General features: G+C 36.5%; 5 protein-coding genes and 1 long non-coding RNA gene across 9 annotated transcripts; 2 read left to right on the top strand and 4 right to left on the bottom strand.

Moving 5' to 3' along the window:
• Nucleotides 1–441: 441 nt before the first annotated feature.
• Nucleotides 442–2,227, bottom strand: LOC103867357. Its single transcript, XM_009145414.3, has 2 exons — nt 630–2,227; nt 442–526 (listed from the first exon to the last, which is right to left on the bottom strand). Coding segments are annotated over exons 1-2 (1,449 nt in total). The 5' UTR covers nt 2,077–2,227; the 3' UTR covers nt 442–524.
• A 699-nt stretch (nt 2,228–2,926) lies between these two features.
• On the bottom strand, nt 2,927–6,946 carry LOC103867356 (probable inactive poly [ADP-ribose] polymerase SRO1). 2 transcript variants are annotated; one of them, XM_018658731.2, is made up of 7 exons: nt 6,108–6,946; nt 5,777–5,861; nt 4,309–5,344; nt 3,991–4,238; nt 3,601–3,662; nt 3,354–3,494; nt 2,927–3,259 (listed from the first exon to the last, which is right to left on the bottom strand). In XM_018658731.2, exons 3-7 carry the CDS (start codon nt 5,232–5,234, stop codon nt 3,116–3,118), a joined length of 1,521 nt encoding a protein of 506 aa, XP_018514247.1. In that variant the 5' UTR covers nt 5,235–5,344; nt 5,777–5,861; nt 6,108–6,946; the 3' UTR covers nt 2,927–3,115. The 2 variants fall into 2 exon arrangements, with proteins under 2 accessions (XP_018514247.1, XP_009143661.1); XM_009145413.3 differs by having other exon boundaries at nt 3,354–3,491.
• Nucleotides 6,947–7,212: 266 nt separating this feature from the next.
• LOC103867355 (bZIP transcription factor 16) lies at nt 7,213–10,416 on the bottom strand. Its single transcript, XM_033291060.1, has 13 exons — nt 10,252–10,416; nt 9,914–10,026; nt 9,776–9,832; nt 9,609–9,683; nt 9,264–9,359; nt 9,120–9,179; nt 8,869–9,041; nt 8,701–8,755; nt 8,411–8,441; nt 8,088–8,320; nt 7,931–8,008; nt 7,713–7,838; nt 7,213–7,624 (listed from the first exon to the last, which is right to left on the bottom strand). The coding sequence occupies exons 2-13, from the start codon at nt 9,989–9,991 to the stop codon at nt 7,499–7,501; spliced, it is 1,188 nt and encodes a 395-aa protein (XP_033146951.1). The 5' UTR covers nt 9,992–10,026; nt 10,252–10,416; the 3' UTR covers nt 7,213–7,498.
• A 2,463-nt stretch (nt 10,417–12,879) lies between these two features.
• LOC117133919 lies at nt 12,880–16,620 on the top strand. The gene is made up of 2 exons (XR_004457989.1): nt 12,880–13,546; nt 13,627–16,620. It is a non-coding gene; the product is annotated as an uncharacterized LOC117133919 (long non-coding RNA).
• Nucleotides 15,281–17,526, bottom strand: LOC103867352. 2 transcript variants are annotated; one of them, XM_009145411.3, is made up of 6 exons: nt 17,398–17,526; nt 17,160–17,305; nt 16,922–17,074; nt 16,645–16,834; nt 16,496–16,549; nt 15,281–16,421 (listed from the first exon to the last, which is right to left on the bottom strand). In XM_009145411.3, exons 1-6 carry the CDS (start codon nt 17,414–17,416, stop codon nt 16,387–16,389), a joined length of 597 nt encoding a protein of 198 aa, XP_009143659.1. In that variant the 5' UTR covers nt 17,417–17,526; the 3' UTR covers nt 15,281–16,386. The 2 variants fall into 2 exon arrangements, with proteins under 2 accessions (XP_009143659.1, XP_033146955.1); XM_033291064.1 differs by having other exon boundaries at nt 15,281–16,549.
• A 1,599-nt stretch (nt 17,527–19,125) lies between these two features.
• LOC103867351 lies at nt 19,126–24,248 on the top strand. 2 transcript variants are annotated; one of them, XM_033291062.1, is made up of 3 exons: nt 19,126–23,582; nt 23,659–23,757; nt 23,833–24,248. In XM_033291062.1, exon 1 carries the CDS (start codon nt 19,165–19,167, stop codon nt 20,134–20,136), a length of 972 nt encoding a protein of 323 aa, XP_033146953.1. In that variant the 5' UTR covers nt 19,126–19,164; the 3' UTR covers nt 20,137–23,582; nt 23,659–23,757; nt 23,833–24,248. The 2 variants fall into 2 exon arrangements, with proteins under 2 accessions (XP_033146953.1, XP_033146952.1); XM_033291061.1 differs by having other exon boundaries at nt 19,126–23,757.
• The last annotated feature ends 226 nt before the right edge of the window (nt 24,249–24,474 follow it).

The raw sequence follows: 24,474 nt of genomic DNA, 5'->3' as shown, positions 1-24,474 counted from the left end.
GGAGGGCACCTCAAAAAAGGGTCTTCTATTTTAATAGTATTGATGGTTATATTTTCCCTAGCAAACAATCCACAAAGTACAAATATAAACTGAAATTTACATTATATTCGAAACTTAACAAACAGATAATATGAATTACAAGATAAAAGAAACTAAATAATAAATATATAATACATATCACTGGATTTTTTATATTTTAATGTTAGGTTAACTATTGCTAAGAGCACATCTCTTAGAACATGCTACGATATCGTCTCTCATAAACATTTTGTGTTGACAACGGTTTTTGCAGTAATTGCACGATGGTCGAGAAATATTGCTTTTCCAAAGAATTTGGAGCCTGATACCATTTTCTTTTAAAAATTGACCATGCTTCAGATACGGGTCATCACCAAATAAACATTCAACATGAACGGTGATGCAACATTCATCGCACCAATAGATCACATTTGTGTTTGTATTTCTCAAATCATGTTCACACACCTCACACCAACTTTTGTCACATATTTCTTCTTCCCACAGAACTCTGAGAAAATGTTTATCATGCTTATACCTTACCTTATATGGTAAGGTAGTGCATTTAATGCATATAATAAAATTGCAGATGATGCAATTTAATTGCTTCTCACATTTTATTTGGCATACATGACATACGGGCTGTTCTTCAGAGTTTAAAGCTAAGTACAAGGGATGTTCATGACCTTGGTAATCAACCGGTTCAGATATTGAAGCACACCGTATATCCAGATCGAAGTCACATTCCTTTAAATGACACCCATAGATAAACCCACCACATAAACGATCACATGCATCGCACGTGAAGCCAACATATTCATATGGATTCACATGCCTCAGTGTAAGTGGATGAGGATGTAACGCATGTTGTAATTTGCGGCGAGATTGTGCGCATGTTTCATGGAGGATGAAGCCACACTCGATACAAGAATAAATATTACCTTCAAAGATAGGTAGAACACAAGCTTGACAAAACTTATTCTCATCATAAAGTATACTTTCCTGGAGGTAGAGATGATGGTCATGAAGAAAATGAAGTATCACTCCTTCAGATATCACATCAAATGATTCAACACCTAGTGTTATATCATCTTCTTCTGGTACACCTTCCAGATCTTCTCCATCACACACATCCTTCCCTAGAGCACATATTGAATGGACAACATAATCACAACACTTGTCACAACTATAAGCACCATAATCGATCTCAATATTTTGGCGACAAACTCCACATAACCATTCTCCGGAAGGGAGTGAAGATTTGTAAGAGATACGATGGCGGTGACGTGATATTTGGATGATGCGAGGAAAATACATACAATCTTTATGAGCTACAAAGTTGCATGTGACACATATATATGTGGGATACATTTTTCTCAACAAGCCACAAACGTTGCAAGTTAAGGAAGTTTGTCTAGGAAAAAAAGTGAGAGGATGATCATGCCTTTTTGGTAGGTCTATAACAAAGGGTATGGGTTTCATGACACATACTGAATGCATGAAAACTCGACAAATGTCACAATAATATAGTAGACGGCTTATTGTTCTTCCACAGACTAAACATTCGATGATGCGAGCACTTGGACAATAAAAGCAAAGTTGGAGAGAATGCTGAAGGTGATAAGGAGATTTTATTTTAAGTGGAGACTGAACACATTCTCTGTGATACTTTCCATTACAGTAATCACAAAGATAATAATCGGTGCCAGAATTTAAACCTTTGCATATGTCACACCCACCATCTATTTCAAAGTCTTTATTGTTGCACCAAAACAAAGGGAGTAATGAATGGTAAAGATCATGATCTATTGTAGAGAAGAGATACTCTGGAGAAGAAAAGATTGGAGAAAATGTGGATCTATCAGGTGACTCATTAAGTGCAACACGACATCGTGTAACTGGACATACGAAAAGAGATTGAGATGTGTGGTTGTTGATGATTGTTTCATTGGAGGAGGATAAGCTTTGAATTTGGGGTATGGGATGGTATTTTGAATGGTGATATTCAAAATATAGTTTACCATCTTTTTCTATTCGATGGAATTCACCAGCTACATCCATGGATACTCTCTCAGTTTTATCTTTCTATATATATTGTTTTTTTTTTAAGAAAAAAGTTGAACTTTTTGAGTTATTTGGATTTTGGTATACAAAACTAAAATTATGCACAAGTCTCTACAATATATAAGTTTTGAGTCATGAAATCTCTTTCAACTTCTAATTGTTGGATCCTTAACTTGAGACGACAAATAATTAATTACTTTTCTTTGTTGTTTTTATGATAGTATTCTTTTACTCACAAATAGAAAATAATATTTTGTGAATGTGTTCTTTGCACATGGTTTTTGTCCTCCATGAAATTATTCTTCAAATTTTTATTTTTGCTATTACTAATCGAGCACGTCGATCAATTAGCAACCAGAACATAAATCGAGATCTCAGCTGTTTTTAGCTCTATAGTTTAGTTCTTATTAAGATTTCAGTTTAGCTGATGTTTTATTAATAAAAAAAACAGCTTTCGAGAATATGTATGAGAATCTGAATCACACGTGTACGTTTAATTTATAGATCCTTAACGTCAAACGGAAATGGATTTTCTTTTTCTTTGTTAATGTTTAGGAGGTTGCATGTGCGTGTTGCATAGTTTTATTCTGTAGCACATATCAAAGTAGTATTCGTTGGTTTCATGCGCAGAAGATTGCTTCTGAATGTAGATGAAGAATAAGCTAAGAAGAAGCTGAGTCGAAACAAGCAAGAGAGGGAGATTGGATATTCAAACGCAGTCGTGGTTGTTAAGCTCCAAGGCTGGGAGACCCCACGCATGCCAGGAGCTTGGCTCAGGTGACACTAAGTGCACTCAAAGCAACTGATCATCTCAGGTAACAATGTTAGTAACCAGCCACAGTGAAGATTAGTTTCACAAAAGCAAAAGCAGTTAAAGACTCTTTGATTAGTTTCACAAAGAGTAAATTTAACTTATAGCAATATTGGTATTGTTCTTAAGATAGTTGTTTCTCCTAATCTCTAATCATAAAGTTTCACGACAGAACAAAGAAGTCGACGCATTTTCCAACCCCTCTCCCATAACAAAATGTCGTCATCATCTGCAATAGCCACCTGGGACCGGTTTCATTTTCATTGATGGCAACCGTTGAAGAGATGTTATGGTGGTTCTCAGCAGATCATCATCTCCAACAATCACCCGCAGCTTCCTTGAGAATTCCTCTCTAGAAATCTTCTTCTCCTGCAAGATCACACACACATATTCCGACGATGACATCTTGGCATATAGGTAATATAAATGGGCAATGACTCGAAATAGTTTCACTATTATATACCCTAAGTTGTTGGTAATCAGAAGTGATCAAGTCCATCTCTTCCTGAGCAACTTTGCTTGAAATTGCATTGAAGAGCAGAGGGTAAGGCATCAAAGCAGAACCGGCACTCTTGTCTCCATTTGTTACCCTTCCTGTCCCCTGCTTTAACCAAAACAAGGCGCATCACTGTTCTCAAGTCCCAATCAAAGATACACGTTGACTAACTGATAACAAGAATGTTCCTCAGGTACAATAAAAAAAAACTCACATTTGAAACAGAACCTTTGGCTCCTTCCAAGGTGAGCCGTGAGTTCTCAGAAAGCAAACCCCCTGCAAAAACGGTATAGGCAACAAAAAATGTGATGTTCAAAATATTCATATGTATTTTAGCCATGAACATTTTATCAATGTTCTAAAAATCTAGGCGACCTCAACTATTTTTTACAAAATCGGTCTAATCACCTGCCTAAACAATAATCCTCTATAAAGCACCTAAACACCGCCTAGCGATTTCTTGAACATTGGTCATTACTACCCCAGAGGTCACAAGCTGATCTTCAGCAAGATCTATATGCTGTATATCCCATTCAATGCGTCATCAGTAGATTTTTTTTGATGGAAACAGTAACTTTTTTTTTAATGTGAAAGGAGAAATCACCTTCAGCATTGGGGATAGACAACAGCTTGAAGCTAACTACAAATTCTGGATAAACATGAGTGTTCACATTCATGTTCCAGACAAGATAATGCTTCGGACTCAAAACATTATCAACTCCATTATCATACTCTTCTCCACCAGTAAAGAACTGCGCTCTATCACCACAAAGAGGCTCCATGTTCCCCATTATCACACGGCACAAAACCATGTGACGTACACCGTTTTCATCAATATCACAATGTGTAGCACTGTAAAAACATTATCCTCCACACATGTTCTTAAAGAGAAAACATAAAAAAAAAATGAACTAAAGTAAACCTGAAGTAAGGGCAGTTTGCAGCGGTTAAGTGAACCCCAACACCATACTTAGACTTTTTGATGAACTCTCCACCAACACCAAGTCCATGCTTCATGACTGAAGATAAGAGTTTCTTCTTAACGGGAACCCATGCGTATCTAATGTTTGCATCTCCTCGGCGTGACTTAGTGATGTCAGCTTGTTTGTTAAAAAGAGATTGACGAGCTTTGGTGATGTCACCTGAGAAACGATACGCATTAAGCAACTCTACATCTCCTAGAGTGGCCATACCCAAAACAAATTTTTCTTTGACAGCTTCTACATCAACTTCTTCTTCATCAGCAGGCTTGAGGCCAGAGAACATATTAGTCCCAATGCTGCTGCAGCTATCCTCTGACGACTCATCCAAAGATGGCTGAACAACACCATTGACATCAACTTCAAGGTGCAGCTTGATCTCACATTGATCTTCCTCACAGTCCCTTTCATAAACTTCGGGGAAAAAGCATTTTCCAGCTATATCAATCCATGCGAGGTGGGTTCTCACACCTGTTTCCAAGTCTAGGCGATGCATGTGTAAGAAATCAAGAACAAAACAGCGTCCGGACCAGTTTACCTCAATCACAGCTCTCTTTGCTTCAAGATCGTTCTTGATACTGCAAATAACGTGGTCAGGCAAGTCAGTCCATTCGCCGTTCTCATAGAACATCACACGCTTTGGCACTCCCGTCTTCTTGAAGTAAGAGTAGTATCTGACCAAAGACTTGCCAGAGGGATTCTCAGAAGCATTAACTTTGTTTCCACTATTAAGCTTTTCGGTTGGTGAGAGCACACATTGCAGCTTTGCGAATGACCTTCCAGAATCATAGTAATCAGGATGCTTTCTCTTTTTTCCAGGTCCATCTTTAAAACTACTATCCAATACCTTGACGAAGTTTGATTCCATGTCTATCTAGTAACAAAGCTAAACCTAAAACCTTGAACAGAAACTCAGCTAACACGTCTAAATCTCTAGCAGTCCTAGAGATGGCAACACATCAACAGCGTCGAAAAAAACTGCAAGACAAAAGAGGGGGTGTGCATCAGATATTAAAAAAAAAAAACTGCAGTGACCGTATATAAGTATTTTAAATATTTAAAGATTCACAAGGAAACATAATCTCATATAATAAGTAAGGAAGTATAAAAAATAGAAAGACTATTGATATATTATCATGCAGTAAACCACATCACAAAAGACACTGCTACAAACAGTGATTCATGAGTTTTCCAGGCAAAACATCAAGCTTAGTAGAAACAACACTACCGATACAAAGATAGTACGCGTGGAAAGTGGGACAGTGACTCAGAAGGGAAGTTCTTTAAACACACACCGAAGTACAAAACATACAAAGTAAACAGCAAAGAGGTGCAGAATAGTAAGTAGAATAAACTAATCCAGAGTATATATTTTGATAAAACCCATCAGGAAAAAGCTTGAGGACTAACCGGGCTGACATGATTTCATCTTTGGTGCCTTGATAAAAGTAAACAGAGAAGAAAAAGTCACTGTCTTTCTCTCCAGTACGTGTACCTGCACGACAAGCCAAACCAATAAAATTGTCAACCTTAAACGGCGGAAACAGACCAACATACAAACAGGCTTTAAAGTCAAAACAAATTATTTATCTATCAATACAATCTTATCATAACCAAAAACCACCTGAATATGCAATCAATAAGAAGAATTATCGGAGAAGAAACATGTAAAAAAAAGGAACATCAGTTCATAAATCAAAGATTTAAAAAGAAATTGTTCGAAAATTTTGAAAAAAAGAACCTTAATGACTTTTGTTTTTCAGATGGATGGCGGCAAGGTAAGGGTAGAAGAATGCTAGAGCAACGAGAAGCCTAAACCAGCGACGGCGACGAAGAAAGGGTTTAGAAGACGGCAAGCCATTTATATATATATAGAGAATTTAAGAAGGTCGGTCTCTCCGGCGAAGAAGCTATAGGTCGGCGGGGTCTTGCCTTGTAATATTGGCGTGGACAAAAAAGGCTTTAATCCTTTCATTACGAAATACAGTATATTTTTAAATTTTTTATTATTATTTTTTTCAACTATGCCGGTTTGATCTATTACATAACCCGGATTTGGACAAGGCTTTGGTTGTTGTCCAAAACATAGGACTTCGTGGAAACGACGTCGTTTGATAAATTCAGGGTTATAATAGGCTTTCGGCCCAAGTAGTTTCCTTTTTAATCAGCTTTATCCTTGAGACAAACTTGGTTGGTTCAATTCATGTGAGAAGCCTCATGAAGTACTGTCATTGAACATGTTGCTTACATAGTTCTATAATTTTTTCTTTTATAAAGCTATTCGGTTTGCCCCAAGAAAAACATACTTAGTGCTACAAAATGAATTAGCTCAAAAGCGTATCATACTGTCTGATCCGAGTTTGAATATGTTCTAACTATTGCCAAAAAGTGAATCAGTTGTCTGTTACGATCTTCCGTATCCAAAAGTTAACCCAAACTAATAAGTAGCAATAATTTAATTTACAGAAATAGTTCTCTCGAGGAATCGAACTCATAGTTGATGTGATACACACCAAACCCCAAAAAGTTACTATTTGGTTGTTTACATAGTTCTTGCTGGATCGTTTCCTTTCTAGCTCATTTCTCTCAGGAATTCTCTCCTGTATTGAAACGTGAGTATTTATCACTTATTACACACAATTCTTTTCTCTCCCCACACCACCTCTCTGCACATGGTGATCATTAACTTCCTCTTATAAGTCCTGTCACTACATCCTCTTCTGTACTTACAATCTCATGACATGTTAGACAAACGTTACTAGTATTTCTCAAGTGATGGAGCCAGTTCTAGGATCTATACAAAAGTGATGAGACCAAATACCAAAATCAGCAATAACACATTCAAATGAAATTCCAAAAAAAAAATCTAAATTAAAAAATGGTATATTGGATACATAAGAAGTACATTGCCTCAGATACACTTCTGCAACTAGGATTCAAACCACTTTAGTAGCTTACGTAGTACACAGACAGGACCAACCATATTCAACAAGGGCTAAGAAACTATTCCGGACCAATTGATCTCTAATACCTAATATCCTACAAACATCTGTTAGCAAAGAACCGCCGAGTCTTGTTGTTGTGGCTGCTGCCACTTTTTGTAACACTGTATTTCGCTGTATGTTTTTTCTTTCACGTTGAGCTTTTGTAGGTATCATCAGCCTTTCTCTCTGTGACGCCTGTTTGATAGGTCTCTGGTTCTTGGTCGTCCTTGTCCATGTTAATGCCTTCAAGTGAAGGGAATGATAGAAGCTGATCCTGCAAGAACCAAAACAAATATACAAACTTAGTTACTAATTACTGTTTGTTTGGTTGGCTCTAAAAACTTTTGTTTTTGTTTTCTAACCTTGAGAGAGGTATTCTCAGAGGTGAGCTCATCGCACTGGCTTTTGAGCCTGTTGATTTCTGCTCTGAGAGTTGCGTTTTCTTCATTCAGCAACTCAGCTCGTTGTGCCAGTTCATCACATTCCGCCTGAAACACACACACACATAAACAACTTCTTCCATGTCCATAATTTTCTCACATGGACGTGATTTTGGATTTTGAAAGGCGATGTTTAGTACCTGTTTACGCAATCTAGATCTTCGAGCAGACTCCCTATTGGACTGCTTCCGCTTCTGTCGCTTAATTTCTCTATCGTCCTGATTGCAAAGATACGCATTTTTAATGTTTTGAGTATTTATGAGAAGGAATAGAGCAGAGAAATGCAGACGCACACACCTGCAACCAGGGTTGTGAATGGCCACCATCTCGAGAGACTGGAGCAGCGACTCCAGGAACAGGTGCAGATGCTTTCCCGTGCATTCCAGGGATAGCTGCTGAAGTAGGAGCGCCCCAATATTCCATCCCAATGTTTAAATTCGTTGGTGGGCCTGCAGCTGGCATTGGCATGATTGGCACGGTCTGACTCACAGGTGTACCATTCCGGGGGGCATTAGCAGAATCACCATTCTCTGAATTTTACAAAACAATAAAGCACTCTCACAGTGTTAAGTTACATGAATGAAATGAAAGGAAAAAAAACTAAAGGATCATAAACCAACCATCCCTCCCCTCTTGTCCAGATCCCGAGCCCTACAGGGACATCAAAGTAAATCCGAATCACAACTATAGTAACCATAGACAGAGCAAATACCTTAAAGACTATTCAAACGGAACGATCATCCAACATAAACAGCTTAGAGGCAAATTCATACAACTAAATTGTTTTTTTCTTATGTGTGTCAATGTGCAAAACTACATGAGAAAATATACGAGATTGACAGATATGAATAGGTCAATCTAGTGGTTGGATAGAGAGCCTACATTAAGATAAATGCTTTGCAAAACTTACATTTTGAGAGTTCGCATCACTTCCTTCACTTGAACCATCAGAAACACTCTCTCCACTGTTATCTCGAAGCAGTGAAATAATGGTGTTATTATCTAATAAGTCCAGAGAAAGTCTAAATCCTACGAGAATAGCCACATCCCTTAAATTGGAGAAAGTCAAGCAAGTTACCTTTTAGAGTAAGCTCCATTAGCTGATGCTCCTGAGTTTTTCCCAGGCTCATTGTTCTTTCCTGTAATCATGTTCAAACTTCCCAAGCTTCCTCTTGATCTTTTGATAGGCAATTTTTCCTTCACTTCGGATTGTTTAGCATCACCACCCTCAGTGCCGCCTGTAGTATTCCCCTGCATAAAATAATCTCTTCCAGTAATAAGAAATGGTAGCAACAGAAGAAAATTATCAATGAGGAGACGCAAACTCACAGAAGCTTCGGTCATTCCATTGGGAGAAGGCATAGTATAGGGGCTATATGGATAAGATCCCTGATACAGAACGAAATAAGTTAATGAAATAATCAACAACCACACCGTTTCAGTACATAGCCCAGAGCAATAAAAATATCGTACCGGAGGCATTGAAGGATGCCCGTACATGCCACCTGGGGGATACATTGCAACATAAGGATGAGGTGGAGTTCCATAAGGAGGCATCATATTCATATGCTGCAAAAAGTTCACCATTCATCAACCAATCAAAGCTACTAATAGTTGGAGTTAATCTTGACTCAAAAGAAGACCAGTTCCCAAAACAAGCAAATATCAAATCAAAAGCTACAACTCAGGCAACCTAAACCTCAAACCTCCAAGAACTCTGAAAATAAAAGTCAATAACCCATTTGCAACTTCCTAACATGAATACTGATATGCACATCAGTATAAAAAGGCGATGAATATAAGAAACAGTAAGTTTACCTGAACCCCCCACATATAAGGGTGAGGTTGTGGACTTGAAGCCACAAACCCATGAGGCGGCATAGGAGAATATGCCTGTCCAAAAAAAAAAAAAGCAAAAAGCAAGAAACCCATAAAGATCAAAAGAAAAAAGATAGAACACCACAGACTCAGAATCTGTCTTATACCTGAAAGCCAGACCAATCAGGAGTAGCCATGCCAGCACTCACAGCCGAGGAAGGCTCCTGCAAACACATAACGTTGTCAATTATACAATACAGAATCACAACTAGCTGAAAATCGTGGGAGTAGAAGTAGAACAAAACCTGTGAAGAGGGAGGAGGAGGAGGAGGCGTTGTAGGTTCCTTCTCTTTACTAGATTTCTCCATCTCATTGCTAGCCATTATCACCAGTGAGAGAGAGAGAGAGAGAGCTACCTGCAAAAGACGAGCTCAGCTAATACACCACGAGATCTACTTAATGCAAAGGTCGTCTCTTTCTCAATCAAATTGGCGTTGTAGGTAACAATGTCAGAGCTGATAAACACGATAACGACAAAACCCACTACTAAAAAACAGAAACCCTAGAAAAAAACAAGTCGAATTCGGACCAGAAACGCAGAATCTACCCCCCAAAGACACGAACTTTGAGATGCGACAGAGATACCTCACGACCGGGTGATGTCTGAAAACTCTGAAGAGAAACTGGGGATCTAGGAGCTTTGAAATTTGCAAGAGATTGAGGGAATCAATGTCTTTGACCAAAGACAAATTGCTTCCAACGGAGAAGAAGAAGAAGAAGAAAGGAAGGGGGCGTGGAATTCACGAGGAAGACAAGTTGCTTCTTTTGCCTATATTAAGTATTTATTTATATAAAAAACCCTTCCTCCAAACTTACTTATGATTTTACCCATGTACTTCATAGTCCAGAACTATTTACCTTGTTGGAAAAGTTTTCTTTTTCAAATTTTTAACTTGTTATATGATGATATACCCTAAATTGTTATTAACAATACTATGAACTATTTATTAAGGGTTATAATTATCAAGTCACTGAAATTCGTTTTTAATTATATTCAAAAATCAAATTATTCATTAAGGGTTCATCTTTTTAAAAAAAGTTAAAACTTTATGATGTAAATTTTAGATAAACACAACTATTTTTTCGATAACAATAAATAAAAAACTATTGAAATTTGTTTTCAATTATGATTAGTTATATAATAAACAATGAAATTTCTTATTAAAGATACTAGGTGAAGAACCCGTGCGATATCGCACGGAACTCATTTTATAAAAACAAATAAACTATATTTTCAATAAAAAAATTTTTTTTTTTAAACTTGTTATAATTGCTTTCGAAAAAATACATGTATTACATAAATATCTTTCATGCATTTATATTTGTCTATTGATAATATATGTATTTTGCATTAGTAGTTTTGTGCTTAACTAAAAATTTGGGGCTAAACGACCAAAGAAAAATAGTGTGAAATTCAGAAAATACAAGTATTAAATATATTAATTTTGTAAATATATAATATTATCAAATGAATTAAATTACTCAGAAAATATAACAACCATATTATTTTTTATATAAAAAGATTTTTTAAAGATTATTTAAAATATAGATAAATAGATATAAAATAAATGAAAAAGTATTTTTTGAAAAATCTATACAACTTTTAGAATGAGAAGACACATCCTTAAATATTTTGATATTCTCTTCAAACTAATAAAATTTTACAAATTTATATGTTTTTGCCAAGATCTTTAATGAACTTTTAAAAATGAATTTTTATTTTCCTAATTTATTTTGTGATTGTTATGAATTTTTATTTTAGTTGTGATTATTATTTTTATTTTTTTTATTTAGAGGGCTAAGGGTTTCAATGGTTGACAACCAAACATTACAATGGCTAGTTAGTGGTTGCAATAGATAACACAAAAATTTAAAATAGCTCATCGCGGAGTACTACAATCACCAAATGCTACAATTACCAACAATTACAATGGTTCATTACCAAATATTGCAATGGTCCATCACCAATAGTTAAAATCAACAACAAATGTAACGTTTCATTTAGTTAGTTTCAATTGTTCATTTAGATAATTGCAATAATTAATTTAAATGATTTCAAAGAATGACTTAAATCCCCAACAATTATTCCCATTTATGTGTAATTAAATAGTCTATTAATAAATAGTACATATATCAAACTTATGCATAAATATTTCTTTAAACGAATAAATGAAACCGGATGAGAAAAAAATATCCACACCAAAGCATGATATTATTGTAACCGGATGAGATAACATGCTTTATTGTAACTATCCATGGCATTGAAATTCTTTTGCTTTGAATCCAATAAAGCCATATCTTCAACATATCTTCATCGCTTAAGTGTATCAGAAATTCTTCATTCCTCTTCAAATAATGATTCTTCAGCATCTTATGGTTTTTTATTGGTAGTAAGAACACTGAATAACACTCCTTTATATCATACTTCACGCCCCTCCATATCAAAATCGCCCACTTAGCAAAATAATAGCAAGATGACGCCACATGATGTGGGCCCACATCCACATACTCAAAGTTTTCTGTTTGAGATTCTTTCTTTGCTTTTTGTAAACGCCGTGCCATAACATTTAGGGTACTCCATTCGTGGTGATTTTGTGTAGCCAATAAGAAAAAGACCTCTACATCTTTGCTATGAAAAGACACAATTTTTATAATAAGAAAATAAAACTCTTAAAGTTATTAATTGTAAAAAAACTCTTATTAATATATTATAACTGCTTTTCAAAAGAATTTACTTGTTAAGATGTTATAACTAATTAATTTTTTTTTGTATATTAGCATGTTGAAAAAATGCAAAAAAAAAAAACTTATTGTGATATTTTAATTATTTTAAAAAACGTATCTAATAGTTGCATGTTGGAAAAACAAAACTAACCACAGTTTTTATGAAAATACACAATCTATATATAATAGTAAACCCAAATTGACGTCATCTTTTTTTTATAGGAAAATAAAGTGACAATCGTAACGCTCAAGATTTGTTTGTTTTTATGATCTTTGACGTCATCTTTTTTTTATAGGAAAATAAAGTGACAATCGTACGCTCAAGATTTGTTTGTTTTTATGATCTAAGGGTTATAAAGTTTCCATACTCCAAGTGGCTTACATCATCAAAATGATAGTCTCGGGCATCTCTTCGGTGAATCGTCACCTTCTCACACGACACATCGCTTCTCTGAATCATCAATTATTTTCAACAAAAGAAGTCTTATTTCCCTCAATCGACTGATTCTCTGTACGACGCACCCTTCTACATCCGCCTCTTTGCAAAGGATTTCTCATTTGTTTCCTTTTGGATTTAAAGCGTCTCAGCAATTACACCCTTTTGGAGTCGAATCTTTTAATCAATCTATATATGAAAGTTTCAGATTATGTATCCCTTTATATATTCCATCATAGTCATCCAGTTTTTATATGTATGAATTCCCCTCATACCTTTCATCATCATCTTCGTCTCTGCAATTTATTTCTCTCCAATTTCCCCCTCTTATTTCATTTATTGTAGGAAAATAAATCAATTCAGTGGTTGTTTGATTTCAACAGACAAATCTCCTTTTTTTTAATGATTGGGAGTGCGTGGGAGGAGATGGAGTGAATCACGTCTGTTTTGGCCGACGAACAATATTTATTCTCACGTTACTTATTATGCATTTCGACTCTAGAACTGTTATTTTTCCCAAGTAGTTTTGTTTCTGCAATGATTACGTCTTTCTACTCCAATTGCTTTTTTCTATAATAGCTTCTTTACTATTCTTTATCTGGTATTTGATGTTTTTTTGTCCATGATGGTTTTTTCAATGTAAATCATTTTCCTCTGTTCCATTTTCTATGCACCAATTTTCAGGATTTCAGAAAAGTTGATCCAGGTTGTAGGAGAGGTAATTGCAGTATTTTAAGATGGCAAAACAATTTCTAAAGAGTATGGTCCAACACAGCATCAACAACATTTTAAGTGCAGCACTCATATGTCTTTGCGTGCATTGAAGTGGGGAAGGTTGGACTTGAAGATGAGGAGAGACACCAACGGTAAGTTTCTCTGAAAAATGGATCTTTGTGTTGTTTCAAATCAGTGAATTATAGATACTGATAAAAATTCTTCGTAATGTAACGTACGCTCTGTTTCAATGTAGTTTAAGATTGTTCTTTATCCCTCAAATAGATACGGCCAGTAATTGATTTCCCCATTAGTTACTCTGAAACTGCAAACCAAAGACAGCAGAAATTGAATGAATATCATAAGCGACAGTGTTTTATTAAAATTCTTTAGTGTATTGTTTAGTTGGAGACAAACCTTTTCCATCTAGTAACATTGTTTTGTTTAGGATTTTTAGCTATCCAAACACGTAAAACTCGTCCTACTATTTTTTTGTTGACAACGTTTCATTTTAATATTTTCTAAAAATTTGTAAGCAAATAACTGCATAGAAATTTTTTTTTTTCACCATTTTATGATTAGTGAAATTAGTGCAAATTTTACTTTGACAAATGCATGGACATCGACTATTTATAGATTTTGAAAATCTATTTGAATAGTTACAACTTTTCAGTTTAAATAGTCACATCCTTTTGATTTAAAAGTAATTATTTTGAAAAAAAATACTTATATGAATAGTCACAACTTTTCACTTTTTAAAATATACTTATATGAATTTTTAGAAAAGACACAACTTTCCAACATTGAATTTTTTGAAAAGACACAACCTTTTACACATCTTTTTCAAAAGACACAACATTTCAACATAAGTAAATTCACAACTTTTGGAATTAATCAGGATTGCTATTATTAGTAGATGAACAACTGTAATCGTTCTAACTTTTGACGTGATAGCTCGAATGCATGAATTAAACTTAAAAATACTCATGTAACATAAAATTATATATATATAGGGACTTATCTGTCTTTCTAAAAACTTTAAAATTTATGATGTAAATTTTTGGGCAATTCTCCATAATAGCATTTTTGAGTTTTTGTCTCAAAAATTTATAATGTAAATATATATATAGGGACTCCATACTACCCAAATACGCCATAACGCAGCAAAATCATAGTTGCAAATTGATTTCCAGCCAGGGAAGGAAGTGTGCAAAATTTTACGGGATCGGCGTTCCTTCACTCGAGTTTCAATTATGCTACCAAAAGAATTTTACAAAGCTTAAACCATTTCCTAAAATTTCTCCGCCGAACTGAACTGTAAAATTCCATGACGTTCCAGCTGAAGGTGTCTATCAGAGATTTTGGGTTTTGGAGCTTTTGCTCCTGTAAGCTCTAGAGCTGCTTTTCTGGCATGTTTTCTTTGATGCTTCTTAAGACCACCATTATCCATGGTTGTTTAAGGGGTGTTTAGCAATTTTTTAATTAAAAAAAAAAGAAAGAGAAGAAGAAGAAGAAGAAGAAGAGGCAGCGCTTCTGATGCTTCTTTAAGCGTCGTTGTTTTGTTCTGTTTGCGGGCTCCACCGATACGTGGCAGCCCGCGATTGATTTTTTTTTTAATTTTTTTTATTCAGAAAAGAAAAAAAAATTAAACACTCTTAAGACCATCTCAAAGGCAACTCTATTTTTTCCTCTATAATTTACACAAAAATAGAGTAACTCTATTATAGTGTAATTTTTGCTCCAATGGTGTTACTCTATAATGGAGTTACTCTATTATTGAGTGAAATATAGAGGAATGTCACTTTTTCACTCCAAATATAGAGTAAAATATGACATTCCTCTATATTCCACTATATAAGAGTTAGTCTATTATAGAGTAACACCATTGGAGCAAAAGTTACACTATGATAGAGTTAGTCTATTTTTGTGTAAATTATAAAGAAAAAAATAGAGTTCCATTGGAGATGCCCTAATGAGTTGCTAGGGTTTCTTCGAAGTTGCTTCCTCAAAGACATAATCATCTTCCGAAGTAGAGCCGTCAGCTGTATATATTTCTTCTTCTTCTGAGTTTGACTCTTGTAAAGACTCCGATTCTGAAGGTTGCACCTCATTTTTTTCTACTCTCTTTCACAATGTTTCTAGTTTAGACCTTGTCGAGTGTGTTTCTCTTTTTATTCGCTCGTCTACTTGTGTGTGTTTTATTTTATCTATTTCTTTCTTTTACTTGTTAAAACATTTCTGTTCCAAACGTTACAAAAAGAAAGTTTCGTTTCAGAACATTGTATTGTTACTTGGATAATAGTAAACCAGCTAAAAGAGAGTGCAAACGATAGTTTTAATGACTCTTCGTTTCTTTCGACGAAACATTTAAGAAGCCATTCGATAGGAGAATATGTCCAATAGAAATTTTATACTACAAATATAGGGCTGAAAGCTTCACACTTAATATTTGATATTCACTTAGTATTATTCACTTGAGCAAGTTCGTATATTCACCTAGCTTAGTGTCTCTATGAATTGGTATTCTCGTGGCTCATACGATTCCCATCTATTTTCCGCGGCTGATAAGTTATCAGAAAGTTGTATAATCTCTTTTCATTGTATTATTAGTTGTTGTTTGAGAATTCGTTTTAAAGAAAAATCGTAGCTAGGGTTTTGTTGTTGGTTCGTGGTTCCTTCTGAATTATTTAAGAATATTATTACTTAGTTAGAGAGAGAGAGAGAGAGAGAGAGAGAGAGAGAGAGAAGAAGTAAAGTCACGCTTGAGTGTTACGAAAACGAACAAAAGTCAGGAAGTAAATAGATAACTAAACAAGAGACGTCTCTCTTAGGTTTTACTAATCACTACTCGTAGCATAGTAAAGCTCTACTACTCCAATCTGCAAAGGGAAACCAAATCAATCAACTCATCCAAGAATGTAAAGTAAAAGACACTTGGAAGATATTGTGCTACCTTTGTTTCTTGGTATCTTTCTCAAAATCTGTCTTGGCAGCCCATAGTATTCCACTGTCAAAAAAAAAAAAACAATAAATTTCAAGAATCAACCAGTGTCAAAAGAAGAATACACAATGGACAAATGCATAGAAACAAGAAGAAAATACCTCCGGCGTTGGGTTTAGGCCTGCAGAAGACATGCTCGGTGAAGGTATGTTTAAGGTGGCGCACCCTTGCTTGGAATGGTTTGATCAGACCATCATAAGGATCACGAACTTCAAACGTTATGAGAAACATGAATCCAGCAGAGTAGTGAAAGTTGGCTTTAACAACGCTCACAAACTCGAAATCTGTCTTCTGTTTTTTTTTTTATACACAAAAGGTTATTTATTAGAAGCACAATTAAGAAGAGGTAGTAGGAGGAGGAGGAGGAGGAGCTCTCACATATGTTGCATTGCTACCATCTAGGGCTTCCTTGGATAGCCTCACGAGTAAATCTCCAGTGGTGTCTGGCTCATCCACGAACTCATTTGCGTCCAGGTAAGCACGATGGTAGTTGAAAACGCAACGGAAGCTATCGAAATCGATGTCGAAACCCTGTGTATTTCACATGTATAAATAATCAAACATATTCTACTATTGCAAAAGAAAACAAATAACGACGAATAGTTATTATTATGACCTCGCTATTTTCTACTTCTTCCGTAAATCGTTCTTGCTCTTGCTCAGGTGTGTAGATAGCCTTTTTGGGATCATGCTTAGGCGTCTGATAGTTATAATCCCCAGGTCGCCAAAACAAACACGGATCTTCGAGCCATTGATTCCAGCCTGAGTCAGAAGACATGTATGTTTATCCAAATCGAAATCGGGAGAGTAATTTATAAAACATTCGATTCGAAACTAAACTTGAATCGTCGTACCTTCAAATGCTTCAGTCATCGCCTCGTACGTCAAGAGAATCAAAGATATCGCCTCCCCTCTCCTTGGAACCCTAATTTGTTTTGAGATCCGTTCCCCTTCTTCTGGAACTCTCTCTAATATAATAAACTTTAGTTATTTACATTATATCAGTTTGCATATTTTCCGATTCATATTTTCCATATTACAAGTTACAATAAAATATGGAAGATATAATGAAATGTGCAAACTGATATAATGTAAATAATTAAAGTTTCCACGACAAAAATATGAAAGATAAGAGGTTGCGGAAATAGAGCAAATAGAGCAAGAGAGATTTAGGTTAAAGAGAAGACAGAAGGTTAGGTTAAAGAGAAGACAGAAGGTTAGGTTAAAGACAAATCCCCACTTTTCTAAAGTTATAAAATTAGTTAGGTTAATAACACGTTTTTTTCCTGGAGAAAATCATGTTACCTGATCATTTTGGGCTTAGTATAAATTTATATTGGGCTTACACTAACTGAATTTAAAGAATACTTGACCCATTAAATTTATAGATATATAGTATTATAAGATATATAGACTCACCGGAGCTTTCTATAAGAGATTCTGGCATATAGTTGATCCAAGCATAACATAGGAGATACAAAACTTCTTCAGTTTTGCTATTATTCCAGAAGGGTGGAATCATACCCAACTTTGCTTACTGCCCAAGGTACCAAATCCTTTGGTGATGAAAGACATGAGACCAATCAGCTTATGTTCTGTTCAATACAAAATCATTTCCAAGATTTTGTGTCAACGTCTAAAGCCAATACTACCAGAGTTGGTGTCAGACACGCATGGTGCTTTCGTATCAGAACGTCTCATCTCCGACAACATCATCGTAGCACATGGAATGGTGCATGGGCTCCGTACGAATAAGGCAATAGGCAAACAATATATGGCGATCAAAACTGATATGTCCAAGGCTTATGATCGAGTGGAATGGTCGTTCTTGGAAACACTACTCGAAAATATGGGCTTCGATCACAAGTGGATAAGATGGGTTATGAGCTGCGTGACAACAGTCTCATACACTATTCTATTGAATGGTCAGACACATGGATTGATTAAACGAGAGCGTGGTATTAGACAAGGTGATCCTCTATCTCCTTTCTTGTTCATCGTATGTGCTGAGGCCTTGGTTCACGTTCTGAATGTGGCTGAGAAGAATGGGAAACTTCACGGGATCAAGTTGAGCAAAAATGGACCTGCAGTTCACCATCTTCTTTTTGCCGACGATAGCTTGCTGATGTGCAAAGCAGACACAGAAGAAAGCTTGGTGATCATGGATTGCTTGAAACAATACGGTGATGCTTCTGGCCAGGAAATCAATAAACTGAAGTCCTCTATTATCTTTGGCAGGAAGATTCCTACAACAAAGAAGGAGGAGATCAAACGAATACTGGAAATAGATAAAAAAAGGTGGAGATGGATCGTATCTAGGCTTACCGGAGTGTTTCCATGGATCCAAGCAGGAGCCTTTAAATTTTATCCGAGAAAGACTACAAGGCAGGTTGCAGGGATGGTTCCTTAAAGCCTTATCCCAAGGGGGCAAGGAGATTCTGCTAAAGTCGATCGCTCTAGCTCTTCCAGTGTATGCCATGTCTGTTTTTAGACTCCCAAAGGACCTTTGTGATAGACTCACTAGTGCCATGGTTGAGTTCTAGTGGAGTAATGTCTCTAATAAAAAGAAGATAGCTTGGGTCTCTTGGCAACGCCTCTGTAAACGTAAAGAAGAAGGTGGTATGGGCTTCCACGACATCAGTAGTTTCAAAGCGTTGTTGGCTAAACAAGCGTGGTGCATTTTGCAACGACCTAACTCTTTGGTTGCTAGGGTTTTTCAAAGTAAGTACTGGAGAAATGGGTCCTTCATGGATTGTGGGGAAGGCACTCGACCTTCGTATGCTTGGCGGAGCATACTTCATGGAAGAGAGCTACTAGTTAAAGGCTTGGTCAAAAGAATAGGAAATGGTAATGCAACCAAAGTCTGGACGGAGAACTGGCTTCAAAATCCTATTCCAAGAGAACCAATGTACAAGCAGGACATCGTTGTTGATCTAACACTCAATGTTGCTGACCTTCTCATTCCCCAGACATGCTTATGGGACACTCTGAAACTTAACGAGCTCTTTATTGAAGAAGATGTAGCTTCAATACTAAGCATCAAACCGCTGATCCACAAGGAGCATAGACTATGTTGGGGTTTCACTCGAGAAGGTTCTTATTCATCACAGAGTGGATATAAACTCATTGATACTCTAAAGAATATGCAGGTACCTGGCAACGGTTCACTACCACCTATTGAGAAGAGCCTCTGGAAAAACATTTGGAAGCTGCAAACAACACCAAAGATTCGTCATTTCATCTGGCGAGCTATGGCAGGTGCTCTGGCTGTAGCTGAACAGCTACATTATCGAGGGATTCCAGTAGATCGAACATGTAAAGCTTGTGGAGCATGCCAGGAGTCTATTTGTCACACTTTGTTCAACTGTCCAACGGCTAGAGATACATGGTCTGCAGCAGGCTTGCCTCTCCCGGAGAGAGGGCTTTCTCAAAACTCTGTTTTCCTCAACATGCACCATTTAGTGGCTTGCACCAAAAGCAAAAATTGCTCTACTCAACTTCGACAGAGTATCCCGTGGGTGCTTTGGCAGATTTGGAAAGCTCGCAATGTTTTAGTCTTTGAAAAGTCAGAATGGACCCGGCTTCTATACTGAGGAAGGCTGAGGAAGAGTCCAACATTTGGTTTAAGCTGAACTACCCTGACGCTAGCTCCTCAGACCCCAATAATACACTCGGAGCTATCACACCGTCTTGGAAGACACCAGCTGATGACATTTTAAAATGTAACATATCTGCCTCATGGTCTGAATCGTCCCGTATGAGTGGAGCATCCTGGATAGTAAGGAATAGCAGATGAAAGGTTTTAATGCATGGCAGGAGATCTTTTTCCTTCGTGCGGTCCAGAGAACTTGCAGAGCTCTCAGCTATCTATTGGGCTGTCGAAAGCATGAATTCCCTGCGTAAGGATAAGATCATCTTTGAATCTTCATGCGAGCGCGCAAGATCTTGTTTCCTAACCCCAAGTTCATGCAATGGAGCCGTGGAACTTGTGGGGAACATTTGTGATTTGGTACAAAGGTTTCAACACTGGTCTTTGGACCATGTTCTGGAGGCAAGGAACGTGATAGCGCAGAGAATCGCCACTAGTGTTGTAGGCACATGAGGGGTAACCCACGAATTGATAGAGGTTGGATCCAAGCTACAACCTGAGAACAATGAGAACCGATTTTTATGAGTTTTTAGAGTTTTATAATGCAAACAGAAACAAATGTGAATATGAATCAAAATGATAATATGAATAAAAACAAATAGAAAAGGGATAGATTGATGGAGATGGGATCTTTGTTGCTGGATGTGTATCACTCTCAACAAGGATCAATGGATGGGAGATGAATGAAGATGGAACCGGTCTTGCTGGATGTGTATCACTCTCAAGATCGATTAATGGATGGAGATGGGATGATGGACGCCACAAAGCTCTGTGAAAGGAGGCTTTGATAAGTCAAGTTGCTCCAGAGTTGTTTCTGCACACTCAAAAGACTTAGAACAATAGTTTTGACAAAACTAGAAAAACTGAATAATTCATAATACTTTCAAAGATGGGTCATTTACAATGAAACAAAGACTAGAGCTTTATAGGCTCGACCAAGGACTCTCTAACAGTCATAAAATGACATAAGGAAAGAAATAAAATCAAAATAATAAACTTGGAAGCAAAGGAATTGATGACTCCATGAAAACTAGCCGTTGGAGGCTTTATGATGAGAATCTTGGCCAAATGAATGTAGATGGTGTTCTCCTTGTATCTGGACGGTTTGAAGGGATAACTAAGCTTCCTGGGAACCTTCTTGATGGTTTGGAGGGTGCTGAGGTCGTGCCTAATATGAAGGAAAAAGAGCTGTTGGAGCTGGCTGGCAAGAAGCTCCAAATAAGGCAAGTTGGGGTTAATGAGGATCCTCCTGATCCTATTTGGGCTGGTGCATGGAATGAACTTGTCTGACTCTTCTGGACCATTGGATGGACTTCCTGAATGCATAGATAGATCTCCTGGTCGCCAATGTCTGGTTTGAAACTGATTGAACCGGCTAGCTTCCAATTGAGGCAAGTGTAGAACTGGTTTGACCGGTTTTGGAGATTGAATTATAACTTCATAATTCCGGGGCCATTTATCCTGATCTTGGGCTTTCTGGAAACCTGAGAGATCCATCTTGAATCCTATGATGGGCTTTGGTTCAGGCCGCTCCTTCCTTGGGCTGGAATCGCCTTCTAAAGTCGGATACTCGCAGATGGATGGGCTGGAAAACCTCTGACTTGTAAAATTCATAACTTCTTGCTCCGTGAATAGTTTGGCTTGATTCCAATTGGCTAGACTCCTGCTTGAGTTTAGAATCCAATAAAATTGGTTTAATGTTAAAAGTTCTTCTGGTTGTAGAGATATACGCCTGGGACTGGGACTGAACCTCGGTCGCTGGTACCTCCTAGATGGCCGGTTTGGTGAGACTCTGGTTGAACCATGGATTTCGTGACCACAACAACTAGCGTAACTTCTGATCGTAGATATCAGTCCTACATAGCATCTGGTGGACCTAACTGGTTGAACGACCTAATTGCGTATGAAGCAAGGAACGCTGCTCGTCCTCCGTAAATGGAAACACCACTGTCTCACCTCCATACGTGTAGTGAGTGGTTTGTTATGGTGTTATGTCTCTGTGACAACCATTTTTATTCTTCTTATCTTTACCTACCTACTGGTATGGTTTTTTTATTTCTCCTTTGGTTTTGGAACTTTGGTTTGAACGTTTGCCTTGAGGGCTCAATAATATCTAGTGTTATAAAAAAAAGATATATGTTTAAATTAAATGTATATAATTTTCAGACTTAGATAGTATACCTTCATATGTAATTTATTTAAATATTTTTGATGTTAAATTTTAAATTTATATAGTCATTTAAAAAAATGAAATCAAATGTTTAGTTAAATTCTTTATAATATTAATATATGAAGTTATAAGTTTGATTTTTGTTAAAGTTTCTTATTTTTTTGAAATGTTACATTATCTTGGGAGATGACAATATTTTAATATTTTATGAAATTTTATTTCTATTACTTATTCAATAATGAAATACTCCAACAAACAAAAAATATATAGAAAAAGAAACAAACATATGTGAAAATTTAAAGTAAGCTATTTGATGAAAAACAAGTATAGTCTAATATTATTATGTTTGAACAAGTTTAAATATACATATCATATATGTGGTTACTATAATATATACCAATTTAGAAGTGAAAACAAATTGTTTATATAACTATAAACGAAAACAAATATTCGCGAAACCGCGCGGGTCGAGATCTAGTTTAACTATTAAAATCATAAATTTGCCTAAGCAGCATAACACCAACAGTTGACATAGAAGATGATGTGGAGGCTAGCGTTACCATACCTGTTGATATCAGTGCGGAGAAAACAACAAATTATATGTTAGTTTACATTATAGCAGTAAACTCCAAAAAAGTGTAGAGTGGAATGTTAATGGTATGAGAAACATGTTAAGGTATACAAATCATTAAAAATATGCACATGTGTGACATCTAGAAATCATCAACTAAATTGTCTCGAACCCCACATAAAGTAATATTTGCAATATGACAGAATAAAGCGCTAAGACCAACTCCATCAATGGGTTCCTATAGGGTTCTAAACCCAAAAGGTGAAAAAAAATAAATAAAAAAGACCCAAAATTAAGAGAACCGGTGCCATATTCAGGCTTTTTAGAACTGGTAAGAGGCGCCTACGTGTCACTCCCTCGTTGCACCGCTTCTGTTTTGTCCCTCTCTCTCCTTTGGTCGGGGTTTCGATGAAACCAAAGACAATCTAGTCTCTTGGAGTCTCCGTCTCGTTCTGAGCGATCTTCTCTCCGACCGATCCGTTTCGCAAACTCCGGCGACTCCGTCGGCCCATCTTCTCCGTCATCTCCATGGGTCTGTCCTTTCTCTCGGTCCTAGTCGTCTGTGTCACCGCGTCCTCTCTCTCAGTCCTAGTCGTCTGTCTCACCGCGTCCTCTCTCTCACTGCTGATGGACGCGCTTTTGAGAAATGGTACTGCTCTCACCTCTCTCTTAAAGTCTTAATTTTTTTGATTTGTCGATTTGAGTTTTCTTATGGTTCAATCTAGATTTGTGATACTCTGTTTTGGGATTTGATTCGAGTGAGGAATGTGGAGTTATGATCGCTAATCGTCTTTGGCTTCATCCTTGCTTTGGCTTCTTACTTTGTGAGTTTTCATGAAAAATTGTAGCAGAACCATATAAACGAATTCACTCACTTACTGGTGATAATATGCATGCAGATATGGTTAAGGGTCTCCCAGAAGAGAAAGAATTCACTCACGTTAATATTACACACGACCAGTCAAGTGGTGGTGGGTGCGATCGTGGGTTCTGTTTATTCCACCTTATTGTACATAACGTGGAACTCACTTGTTCTCGAAGCTTTTGCCTCATCATTCTCAGTACAGGTAGCTGTCTTTACGGCTGCTGCTGCATCTGCTCTAGGTTTTGCAGTTTATGTGCTACTTAACTGGTTCAAAGATGACGACATATGACAAAGAAAATATAATAATTCCAGGGTTATAAAACTATTCATTTGTTTCCCATTTCACTCATACTGTTTGAGCTGTCTAGCAATCAACATTACCACTTGTGTTCTTCTTGTAAAGGAGCTTCTTGAAATCAGTTTCATTCAAGTTCTTTGTGTTTTCTGCTGCATGAACTTGAGCTAAGTTACAAAAAAAAAAAAAAAAAATTTAAGAACCTCAATGAGGTTCTCCCATTGGATGATGAGAAAATTAATTAGACTAACAAAAGTTCTAAACTTTTAAATTCACAAAATTAATTATTAATTTATTCATTAGAGCCCATAAGGGTCTCTAACCAATGGACTTGCTCTAACATTGTCAGTCCATCAACAAAACAATATCCACAATCTAATC

This window comes from Brassica rapa, chromosome A05 (genome assembly GCF_000309985.2).
Source record: "Brassica rapa cultivar Chiifu-401-42 chromosome A05, CAAS_Brap_v3.01, whole genome shotgun sequence".
In the NCBI taxonomy this organism is placed as follows: domain Eukaryota; kingdom Viridiplantae; phylum Streptophyta; class Magnoliopsida; order Brassicales; family Brassicaceae; genus Brassica; species Brassica rapa.
The sequence above is the reverse complement of the archived record's forward strand: the minus strand, read 5'-3'. Positions and strand labels throughout refer to the sequence as shown.